General features: G+C 39.5%; 1 protein-coding gene across 2 annotated transcripts in view; it reads right to left on the bottom strand.

The window, feature by feature from the left end:
* Nucleotides 1-2,380: 2,380 nt before the first annotated feature.
* The window catches only part of KLHL4 (kelch like family member 4), a 73,269-nt gene continuing 63,021 nt past the window's right edge, over nt 2,381-12,628 (bottom strand). For both annotated transcript variants that reach the window (XM_058848212.1, XM_058848211.1), the window contains exons 7-11: nt 10,842-11,066; nt 8,836-8,998; nt 6,199-6,411; nt 4,986-5,157; nt 2,381-4,023 (exon numbers count right to left, since the gene is read on the bottom strand). In XM_058848212.1, the coding sequence (XP_058704195.1) occupies nt 3,964-4,023; nt 4,986-5,157; nt 6,199-6,411; nt 8,836-8,998; nt 10,842-11,066 (833 nt within the window). In that variant the 3' untranslated portion in view covers nt 2,381-3,963. The remainder of the gene's footprint in view (nt 4,024-4,985; nt 5,158-6,198; nt 6,412-8,835; nt 8,999-10,841; nt 11,067-12,628) is intronic.

Below are 12,628 nucleotides of genomic sequence, written 5' to 3'. Positions count from 1 at the left end.
GTACTGATCAATTGAGATTTGGGTTTTAGTGTAGCTGTGTTATGCAAGAAATTAAAATTTATATTCTATCAGGAAAATAATTCATTTTCATTGTGACAGCTGTAAATAGCTCTAATTTTGCTTTCCTCCAAGTATCACTGCTAAAGTTATGGGAGTGGCTTTCTGGGCTTATGCTCTTGGCCTAAAGATCTCCTTCTAGACACAGACGTGGTTAAGCTGCATCTTCAGCCTTTCCCAGAACTGATTTCATGGGTCAGTGAAATCCCTGCTCCCCATACATTATATTTACATAAAGCATCATTGCTGCTGCAGCTCATGTAGAGATTATCACCCAAACCTTCAATTCCTCTTGCTTTCTTTGTTTCCACCTTCCTGTTTAGATCCCAATTTCCCTTTGTGGAGTGTTGGTTTCCTTTCACATGGTTTTTCACTGCTGTACAAATAATATGGAAAAACCAAAACAAACCACTTAAAGTTCATTACTAAAACCACCATACCCTTCCCATCCTTTCCCTTTTCCCCAAATCTCTATTTATTTTGGTGTTGTTTCCATAAAAAGATGCAGCCTTAAACTTTTAATTGAAGAAGTGCAGTTGCTACTGCAGCCTTGCCATAGGAATGAGACCATCTCATAACACACACATGCAAATATTCACATGCTCTGCCTCAGAGACTGTGGTTCATGCTAGGAAGAGCTCCTGAATTTATTACCCTGGTAATGGAGCAGCTTCCTGCAAGATAAAATCATAGCCTATTTTTTTCTGTCTTATTTTTTACATAAGCAAAGTTCATGACACAATTTCTTTAGAGAGCTGTAAAGAAATACAGGAAGTTTTCTAATACTCCTTCCGAGCCTTTATTAAATTACAGAGATGGCAGTGTGTATTTCCAGAGATATTTAAGGGGATTGTTTATATCTAAGTGTTTTTTTCCCTAAGTGTTTCATGTCTTGTTTACTGATTTAATAAAATTTGCAGCTGAGGAGGGGACAAAGGCAGGGGAGTTCTGTGTCATCTCTCAAAGATCCCGTGTGTTTGGATTAAGGTACCATAGGCTGGAACAGTTTTTTGGTGATGGGTTTGTATTTATAAATATCTTTATTGGCTCAGAAGCTGCTTTCCCTCACTTGAGGCTTCTGCCTTCTTTTTCCCAGGAGAATTCAAATTCCTGGCAAGGCTCAGTGGGTCAGGCCCATTGGCACTGGCAGTCTGTCTGTCTGTCCTGATGTGCTTCTTGGCCTCAGTTGCACATCGTTTGTATTATTTTGTGCTGGAATTTTAAAAATGGGCATTCAATGCCAGTGCTTTCCAACCAAGAGTAAAACATATGAGGCTGTAGTGGTCACTGGCAGCAGTGGTGTGCAGCTCTGGGAGAAAAGCATCATCTACAGCCTGGGTGGAAAACAGCAGGGAGCTTCTCCCTGCATCCACACAAACCCTTATTCATATGAAAGATTGCATGTGGCTGTTCCAGGACCAGAGCAGGATGACAAAAATAGGGGGGAAATGTTAAAATTTTTATATTATATTTGATATATATATATAGATATATAGATATAGATATAGATATAGATATAATATATATAAAATATATATAATATATATATAATATAATTTATCACTGATAATATAAAATAACTATATAAAATAAATAAATAGGAATGTGTAATAAAAGTTATATAAATAGATATAATATAATTATATATAATTATATATATCTATAATTTATCACTGATGATAAATATAAAATAAATAAATAGGAATGTATAATAAAAGTTATATAAATAAATATAATATAATTATATAATATATATAATATAATTTATCACTGATAATAAATATAAAATAAATATATAAAATAAATAGGAATGTATAAAAAGTTATATAAATATATATTATATAATTATATATAATTTATATATTTATATGTATGTATATATAATACAGATAAATATGGTAATAAAACATTATATGTTAATATATCTTATTATGTATAATATAATTTATGTAATGTTTAGGAGTTAGTGTTTGCTGCCAGATGTTCTGGGTGGGTGTTCAGACAGCTTCCCTCTGGGACAGGGAGAGCAGCACCCACCTCCCACTCCCCAGAGCATCCCTGGGCAGATTCTCTGTCTGTGCTTGGCCCTTTGTGTTCGCTTCAGATTCTTGATCTGCTGGGAAATTAAAACATTTCCTTCTTCTCAGGTGACTTCTGGAACCCACGAGCTGGTTCAGGGTTCATTCCCCGTTTGCTTGTCAGGGAGGGTTTTGTGCATCTTTTGTTATTTCAGATTTTAAAAAAATGAGATTGATGCTTCTGCGTCTTCTGGATTTGAGAGGATGTAAAATAAAAACCACAAGGTTCTAAAATACAGTCCAAATTTTCTTAGCAGAGAAAGTAAAGTTTATTTGAATGTAGCATGCTATATATAAACATAATTGATTTTTAAAGTTAAAAATGTTCTTTTTTTATAAATATGCTTATGAGATTTTGTTTATTTAGAGGCATTCAATAAGTTTAAGACTATAAATTTGTTTTAAAATAGCATATTGCTAAAATCTGAAACCACAGTATTTATCAGGAAAGTTGGCCTACACATTGAGAGATTTTTGTCTCTGTCCTGAATTTTCTGATACTGACAAAACAACAAAACAAACACTGAGGTGGATACTGACCAAATATTGTGCTTTACAGCATAGAATATCTTACATACATTCTTTTTTTCTAGAATACACTTTCAGCATTTGAAATTATAAAAAAATGAAATTAAAGCAAAACAGTAGAAATTGGCACACAAGAGGAAAATATCATGCATGTGGAATGCTATGTGCTGTTTTCAGGCGTTCCTTTTCCTGTTTGTTCTTGATTCTTATCATTCCACTAATTCCAGATAAAACATAAACATGATTACATAAACGGTATCTAATGTTACACAGTGGGTGTGGTTTATTCCTTACCATATTTCTACTGTACATGAGAGAAAGCTGGTAATCTTCAGCTGAGGTCAAAGATTGTCATATCAATATGATATAAAAATTTCATTCTGTAAGTTATATTCAAGGAATGTAATTATGTGATTGTTTTAAAATTTAATGCACAGTTATTATCCCAAGAATAGTCAGATTAGTTTAACACATACTGACAGATGGTTAGTGGGCAAAGAGAAATCCATGAATAACCTGAAACACAGAGCAGCATTAAAATATCACACATCTACGTACTGAAAATGATTGCAAATTATGTTTGCATTATGTTTTGACAAAAGAAATTTCTTTTTGCTGGCACACAATAGCATAAAGGTACCTTAACCCTACCACGACTTAACTTGCATTATTCAATCCAATGCACTGCTCAAAATGGATATTCTGTCACAGTTCTAGCAGTGCTGGATGCTAAATAACAAATAAATTATTGGTTTCTCTGATTTGATTTTGAAGTTAATTTAGGAGTTTAATTTCTGAATATAGAAATTAAGATGCTTCTACAGGGAATATTCTGTTGACAGTAATATTTAACAGCAAATATTTCTTTCTGTGCAGTTCCCTGTTAGAGGTGTTTCATAGTTATTTTCATTTACTTAAAATAGAAAAGCTTTTTCTATAAACTTTAGCATTCCTGACAACATAGAAAGGAAAAAAAAAGTTTTTGAAATCTTATACACATCTCTCACTGCTGCATTTTATAAATAAAACATACACTTTTGTAACAAACCTAAGCCATTCAAACATTTTAAACCATTTTACTGGATTTTGCTTATTAGGCATAATAAAGAAATTCACTTCTGCAAAGTTCTCTGATTTTTGTGATGCAGGAAGACACTTCTGTGCTGTATTAGTGTGACGGCTCAGGGATGAATATTGTCTATTCAGGGCTGCTGAGGGGTGTGCAGTCTGTGCTGCTCCTGGAAATGTTTCTTGTCCTCTGAGACTCCACTCAGCTCAGTTTCACGATAATTTACAGTCCTCAGGGCAACTTCACAACAACAACACATGCTCCAGCCCTCCCAATGTTGACAGGAACTTCCTAGAATGGAAAAGGAAAACAGAAAAGGAAAAAAGGAGGAAACATTTTTAGTAGCATCCTATGGATAGGACAAGAAGAAATTACTGTCAGATTAATAGGAAAGCAGCTTGTTTATTCAAACTGATGTCACGCTAAAAAAAAATTGGGTTTAACTAAGGTATGAAAACACAGTTTTGTTGCCGCTGAAGATGAATAGATCACATGGATACAGGTCGAGGTGTGGTGAAAGAAAGAGGAAGTTTATTTTTCCCCCCAGGATTTATAGGCTCCTGACCACAGCCAGGGATGGGATGGTCAGGATAACACTTTCTCACTGCACTGGCCATGAGAGATGCCCATCACAAGACGTGTAACAGAAAGAATGTACACATATCTATGTTTACAGTTACTGTCCTGGGAAAGTCCTTAGAAAACCATGTCAGCAAGCTCAGAAGCTGAGTTTTCAGGGCGACACAGTTTGGGCTTTTGGCAAAATCCAGCAGCCCCTGAGTTACAGGGGTGTAGCCTGGTGTTGTTCCCTTGGCATGTTCCAAAGGCCTTCACATCCAATGCTCCAAAAGCCTGGACTGTGTGGCTGCACGAGGGTCTTGGCGCTCCAGGTGTTTCCTCTTGGTCTCAGTGGGGAGGGCCATAGATATGAAAGTTTGAAGGTGCCTCCAGAAGAGGCTATTGCTGACAAACACACCAGCCCTACCAACAGCGAATTTAGGCACTTCAAACACAAAGTGGTTTGTGCAATCTGCTTTGCTTGGCCCCACGCATTTCCTCCACCACTGAAAAGTTTCAGGTGGTTATTTTACAGGAGAGGAAGATGACGTTTTGTTCAAGCCCACCTCCAGTATTGCTGCATCCCCACGTTTTTCATGTCGTTTTTCGCCAAAGCGGCGACAATTTCACAGCTATTTGGACAGAATTGTTCCTGGCTGCAGGAAGAGCCCCTGAGGCGTTTGTGTTCCCATTACCTCTGTCCACTCGTTGTTCTGAGCATCGTAGGACTCCACGGTGTCCAGGTAGGAGTGCCCATCGTAGCCCCCCACCGCATACAGCCTGTCCCCCAGGGGACAGATCCCCACCGCGTCCCGGGGCACGCTCAGAGGCGCCACTGTGGTCCAGGCGTCTGTTTTGGGGTCATACCTAGGAAATGTGGTGATCAAAACCCATAAAAATGCATGGTGGAGACACGTTTCAGATAAAATTGCTGACACACACTTGTTTTCTCCTAGGCTGCTGTTCGCTTTACACCAGGAACGAGCAGAACTGAGATGTGATTTGGTTTTTGGTTTGGCCACTAGAGGGGCCTTCAAGCACATGGAAAATGCTCCTGTTTTAATTTTTTGATTACAGTCTCATCACTTCAATTACATTAATCCATCAATACATTTTAAACACTAAATGGGACCTGAGGGAATGATAGCATGGCCACCAGTTGACTCAGCAGAGTTAATTTCAATATATTTGTATTTTCTCCTTCCATTAAACTTTTGGTTTTCTGTTTATTGTCAGAAATAATGTTTTCAGAGAAGTTTACTATAAAAGAAGTTAAATAACTTGTGAAGTAGCTCTAAGTTTTTCACATGAAATACATAAAATCTTACATTAATATTGATTTTACTTCTGAGCTATTCCAATATAAATTTCAGTGAATTCCAGGTAGTTCCTGCTTTACCCCATCAAACTGAGAACTGAATTTGGCCATTGTTGTTCACAGCAGGGTTTAACACCTGAAAACTGAAAAACTGAGCAGTTTTCCTTTCTTTTCCCCAAATGACAAGACTTTGTGATGTTTCTTATATTTTTACAACTTTCATCAGCGTCAGTCAAATTCTTGGAAGAACAACTGAAAAACTATTTAATTCCTACAGTACGTGGCACAAGCAGCCTAAATCTGAATTCTGGCACTTGAGAAATAGAAAGGTCACATGTTGAATTTGTCTCAGTACTTCAGTTGCTTCTGTAGCTCAGGCAGAAGGGAGGAATTTGTTGCTGGGGTTTAATTCTCTTATTATCACAAAAGTATTGGAAGCAAGTTATTCCTGCTCCACGTATAATTTTTTTTAAAAAGGCGGAGTATGTTTTACAAACACAGCATTCCAGTTGTGAAGAGAATTTTTTCTATAATCCCTTCCCAGAATGTAAACAGAAATGGGGGGGAAAAAAACCAAAATAATTTCTTACCTCTCTACGCAGTCGGAGAGGCGGGAGCAGTGGTTGGAGGCGGGAGCATCGTGGCCTCCCACGGCGTACAGGAAGCCGTTGTAGGTGGCCACGCCGACACCACCTCTCCTCTTGGACATGGAGGCACACAAACTCCACTTGTTTGTGTGAGGATCAAAGCACTCCATGGATTTCAGGCAGGAGCTCCCGTCTCGCCCACCGACTGCGTACAGCCTGGGAGAACAACCCACAAGCAGGCAAACCATTTCAGACTTTATTCTCCCACTGATAAGAATTTTATCTGGCTGGCTTCATTCAGACCTCTTTAAAGTTGTCATTACACCCGTTATTTGTTGTGCTCGGGGACTTCCTCTGCTCAAAGGCTTTGTGTGTTGTATGAAGTTATGTTCTTCACTTACAATGGAAATGTTCAAGCAGACACATACGAAAATTAAGCTTAAGAATTCATGTCAGGTTCTCTAAATGTGAGCAATAGAAAGAGTTGAATTGAAAGATGCTGCTGCATACGTTTGAAATATATAGTAGCATTCCCTGGGACAGGATTACAGAATAACTGACATCACATTGAAAGTCTTTCCCATGCAGTTTACTTTAATAACTTGAATAGATATCAAAAACATATATAAAACATATATTAAATATATTTTCTTCTGAGTCTGCATTTCAGAAAATCTTCTGGACACCTTGTGTCATCTTGTCTGTTCAGCCCAAAGGCACTTAGCTGGAGATTTAAACAGCTGATGTCAGGGCAACTTGTAGGAATAAATTGTGATAATCCATGTTAAAAAACATCAGGTGTTGGGTGTGCTGGTTTTTCTGCTCCCTTTCAGACTCTTGTTATTATTTTCTGCCATGGAATTTAATTTATTTAGCGTAACTTATTACAGACCTAGGGAACACGTGGATGTGCCCAGAGTAAATCACATAAACCAGATCTGCTGAATTTTCCTTTTGAAGTGCCTGTTTTATTTCTAGAGACTTACAAAGCTTTCAGACTTCTCTGGTGCATATTTTAACTAGAAGATTCTTGACCCATTGGAATAATAAAAAATCCCCATCTCTCTCTCTCTCCTAAGGTTTGTTCACTTGGTAAAATTGAGTTTGGTTGTGCAGTTTGTGGCCTGAGCCATATAAAACTTGAGGCTTTGCTTTATTTTCTTTCCACATCATGCCATTGATAGAGTCTGCTTGTTTACACAGCTTTCACAGGGCAAGGAAATCTCTGTATATACAAAGGGATTGGTTTGGATCCTTTGTTTTCCATAACATGTCTACAAACACGGTGGTGCTTCCCATTCTCTAAGGAAAAGACCAAATATAGCATTATTGATTGATGTTTTCAATGGAGCATTTATTGGTCCGAAAATGTTGGTCCATAGATATGTAAAGACTTTTCTGGTGGGGTTGAACAGGAAAAAATATGGTGTGATTTAGGGAAACAGGAAAAGGAGAAGCATTCTCATGGCTGGACCGCAGCAGTAGCACTGAGTAATGGACATTTGATCTGGTATGCCAGAAATTACATCAGCAGACTAACAGACGTGATTTAAGCCCTGCTGGAGACAGTTTGTATCAGCAATGATTGAGAACAGAGTCGGGATCGGGCTGATTTCCTCTTTGACAAAGCAGTTTCCTGCATGTTGCTGCTCTGGAAGGCACCAGCAGGAGTTTCTGGTGGAGTTTCTGCTGAGAACATTTCCTCTGAGCTACAGCAGGGACCTGGAGAGGCGCTTCTGCCTCTTGTGGACTTGTGAGCTACGATTTGAATCCTGCCTTGTATGAACACAAACCCCCAGTTTGCATTTACAAATATCCCTTTGCTGACATCTTAGTTTCTGCTTTTATCCTTCTCTTCCCTGGGAATTTACAAGGTGATCAGGGAAGCCAATGGCAAAGGTTCCAGGTAAATGCAGTTGCCTGCCTGTAACTGAGTGTTCCCTACAAACTGCTAAGAGTTTCCCACAGGTTTAAACAAGAAATGTTGGCTCAAACCATATTCTCCATAACCTGAGGCCTTTTACTGTTGTCTGCTCCCATGTAAAAGGGTTTGAGTGGCTTTAGCATCTTAGCAGAATGGTTGAACACATTCATACTTGATTTTGTGTATTTAAGCAAGAGATGGAGGGCAGAACAAATCTGGCTAGGATAAGATTTATAAGAGACTGTTTATTCTATACCTACTTATTAAACTTGTCTTCTTTCCCTTAAACACACCATACACCCTCAATATTTTAAAAATTGGCTGTGAATTTCTATGACAAAGGAAAGGCTTTGTTTCCATACCCATTAAGTCTATTTAGACACAATAAAGTGTAAACATGAACTTGGAATATTTTTTAAGTAGTTGATTTTATATCCCCATATTCTAGGTAAAATTTTGATGTGCATGTAATAACATTTTCACATTGCTACAATTTAAAAGGGCTGAAATGCATTTAAAACCTGACTGCAAGTTTGAAACCAATTTACCACACAGCAGAGGAAAGACTTTCTTTTCTTATTTCCATGCATTATATTTTCTCTTTTTTTTCCTTGAGGTCATTAATAACCATAAGCCTGAAAATATAATTTAAGAAGCTGCATTTCCAGGGAAGGGAGCAAATAAAAAGCCAGGGAGAGGTTTTCCTGGTGCCATACTTGCTGTTGAGTGCTGCGACCCCGACGGTGCTCCTTGGCGTGGACATGCTGGCCACGTAATTCCACTGCCGTGCCTGCGGGTCCCAGCGCTCCACTGTGTTCAGGTAACTCCACCCATCGTGGCCACCAACTGCATACATTGGTCCTTCCAGCATTGCTACTCCTTGAGAGACAGAATTAGGGAGAAATTATCTCCTGGTTTCAGTGACCGGCGGCGTATTCATTTCGTACGTTAATTCCCTGCGTGCAGATAAGCAATTTCAGCTGGTATTAAACGGCCTGAAAGCTGCCTTTTCATTTGGAAGAATAAATAAAGATAAACAAGCACTTCACATGCAGTGTTCTTCTAAATAACCATTATCTTTTGCCAAAAGATTAGAGGAAAGCTGCTTTAGTTCTGATGTTCTCTTCTTGGACTTTTATCTCTTTCACTTCTGGTGACCTTGCTCTGAAACGAATTTGAGCCCCTAACTGGGAAATGATGTTATTCTCCTACAAAAAGGCAAAACTTGAGTCAGACAACGAAAAATATGCCCAAACCAAAAACCTCTCCAAATTCTGGCCCAGCTGAAGCTCTGTAGAGCTGCCAGCACGAAGCCTGGGTGGGTGGGTAGCTGGCTGTCCTTTCCAGCTGAAGCACCACAACATTTTAATGCCTTTTGGATAAGAGCTGGCTCCTATCTGCTGTCCTTGAGGCACAGGAGAGCCAGCTTGGCTGTCACTGCAAAGCTCTGCGTGGACAAATCCTGGGCCATTGTGCTTCTCCAGAGAAGGGCTTTGGTGCCTTCACTCTGGGAGTTGCTGCTGCTCTTTGCTCCCTTTGTTAGGTGAGGCAAAATCTTTCAATCCAGCTGCTTAAAAGTTTTCTAAATCTGTCTTTCAGGCCTAAATATACATGGCCTGATTTCTTCAAAAGCACCAACTCTGCACAGAATCTCCCTGAAGGTAATAGGGGCTGTAAGTGTGAGGCAGCTTTGCAAACCAGGCACAGATTGAAGTCAAACTTTGGGCACTCAAATTTATGGCTGTGACCTATTTGTTGGGGAGAATTATGCCCCTGCAATCAGGAATTTTATAGATTTCAAGGAAAATTATTTCATCTGTTTGGTCTTCTTCCCCTTTGCCACCTACTAGTATTTGGTTTCATATATTTTGTGCTCTGGTAAGAACCCTACACTACCCTTTCTCTGCCAAGCAGTGGAGAAGGTGACATAGGCCACAATGGTTTGCCAAGTAATTCTGGATCAATCTTCCTTTATTTTCCATAAAACTAAAAATATTCCATGCCATTTGAACATAGTGATGATTTCAAGAAATACCTGTTTCTGTGCCTTAAGAAAAAACAGCTTTTTCATAAGGTCTGGGATATGTAAATGGTTCAGAAATCATCATATTCCCTCTGTTACAGTCTACTCATCTGTAAACTTAGCCTTATTTTGTATAGTTCTGTAAATTAATTCTAGATTTCATATTCATATTATTCCTTCAGTGTGAATAATATTAAGGATTATTTTGCAGTAAAAAAAAAACATAGATACTGAGCTATGTCAGGGCTCTGGTAAACTTCTTGTAATAACAACATTAGAACTGGTGAAGTTGTACTAATTTCCACCCATTTTTCTTCAGTGCAGGTAATGCCCTGAACTGAATTACAGAGGTTATTGATACATCTGGGCTTAATTCATAATTTAGTAAAAAAGATAAATTATTGTATTGTAAATGTATGCTTTGACCATTAAATCAGGTGAAGAGTTGATTATTTTCACTATGGCTTATATTTTGGAATTTCCTAACAAGCAAAATTAACTCTGGAAGACCAGTGCTAGGTGAATACTAATAAAATCATAAAATTATGACAATAGGCAAACCTCGCCTTGAAAAATACCCTGTGCAAGTATTGCTGGGTGTTACTAAACTCTGTTAGAAGTTTTCTCAGCAGTTTTTGAGTCAGCCACACCCCATCTGTGTGTGCCGGGAGGCGTTTGCAGAGGCAGAGCCCCTCTTACCCAGGCCGTGCCTGTGTGTTGACATCGGGGGCATCACGGTCCAAGCCTTGGTGACAGGGTTGAAGCACTCCACGATGTTGGAGGTTTTCAGCCCATCCCTGCCCCCCACGATGTAGAGCTTGTTGTCGATCACCGCAACCCCAAACTGCAGCCGCCGGCCGTTCATGGTCCCGATCTGGATCCAGCTGTTGGTCCTCAGGTCGTATTTCTCAATTGTGGTGGTGCCTGGGGGAAACAGAGGAGGGAAACTCCATGGAGGGAGCAGTCAGCAGCCAGCTCAAAACACGATTAAATGATAGAATATTGAAATTCTGTGTGTGAGATTTAGCTGTGAACTTCAGCTCTCAGGTGAGCCTAGTGAGAAAGCTGCATTAATTGCACACGTGATTGGCGAGTCTAGGAGAACATACTGGTGGCAAGAAAGGAGGAATTAAATTGCAACAATTTTTGTAGCACTGCAGATTTTGGATGTAAATGAAATCTGTTACTGTAATACTGTGAGAATAGGGGGCTGTGAGTTTGTTTCAGGGTTTCTTTATATTCCTTATGAATACAGTGCCTCACAACAATCTATTCTTTTACCATGTTTATGCCTAAAGCATTAGAATACTAAAACCAGACTCTGTGTATCTGTTCGAGGAGCTGGACAAGCATCTCCAGGAATCCTGTGGGTATTTTCCCTTTTGGGATGGAGTCAGGCAGAAGACAGGGCTGTGTGTGAGTGCACATCTGGTTCCCACAGGTATCCTCCCCGAGGCTCACCTGTGCAGCTGCTGGGCTGCTGGAACACATCAGCCACATTTCCTATTTCTCTCAGGTCTCTGGACCTCCAGTAATGTTTCTACTGGAGCTCTTCATAAGGCAGGAGCCCTCTGCCATTCAGCACTGACACTTCCCCGTGCACTGGCTCCCATCACCGCTCAGGAGCCAAAATTGCTCCTCTGAGAGCTGCACATCACAGCGAGGGCACGGCTCAGGAAGAGCCGAGGCAGAATTGCCAGTGCACCCTGGAACTCCAATTCAGCTCAGTCAAAGGCAGCCAGATGAGGAAAACAGAGCTGATTTCTTGTTCCTTGACTGGGATGTGAGAGCAGACAAGTGGTGTTTTGAAGATAACAACAGGGAGCTTGTGGCTAAGAAATTATTTTTACAACAGGAAAACAGCCATGCAATAAAGCAGAAAAGAAAGATAGGATTTGGTTTAGAGGTCTGTTAGAGATCACCTGATGTACTCCAGAAATTCAGTGAAATAGGAGTTTATCTCTTGCTATCTTTTCTCTTATCTATGTGTTTTTCCTCGTGCATAGGTTGGGAAAGAGACTACCAGCTCCATCTTCAATAAAAGACAGAAATTCTGCTTTCTCCCCTTTATTCAGAGCAGCTGGGTTTCTTTGCCTGCTCTTTCCATCTTGTTATTCTGTTTGCTGCTCTTTGCTTTGATTCTTTCTCATTTATTCTATGCTAATATGTGAGTGCCCCAAAGTTTTCCACTTCAAAGGAAATCTCTCACACTGGAAAGCAGGGAAAATGCAGTCAGGTTTAAGTGTGTTCAGACATACCCTGTGGGCTGTAATTCTTACAGAGGCTGGAAGATTTGAAAGTCTCAAAACTTAACGTGGTTTAGGCGCGTTCCCATTTTTCAAAATTCCGCCCCAAAAGTACCTCTTTGATCTTCTTTTGATCATTGGAATTTGAGATTTGTCTTCATACTCCACCTGAGATAAGCAGAAAGGCAAACCTGGCGTTGCCTGAGACGCCAAGCCTGGTGTCTGCCTTTATCACAGGCA

The sequence above is a fragment of the Poecile atricapillus genome, chromosome 12, assembly GCF_030490865.1.
Source record: "Poecile atricapillus isolate bPoeAtr1 chromosome 12, bPoeAtr1.hap1, whole genome shotgun sequence".
NCBI classification, from domain to species: domain Eukaryota; kingdom Metazoa; phylum Chordata; class Aves; order Passeriformes; family Paridae; genus Poecile; species Poecile atricapillus.
The sequence above is the reverse complement of the archived record's forward strand: the minus strand, read 5'-3'. Positions and strand labels throughout refer to the sequence as shown.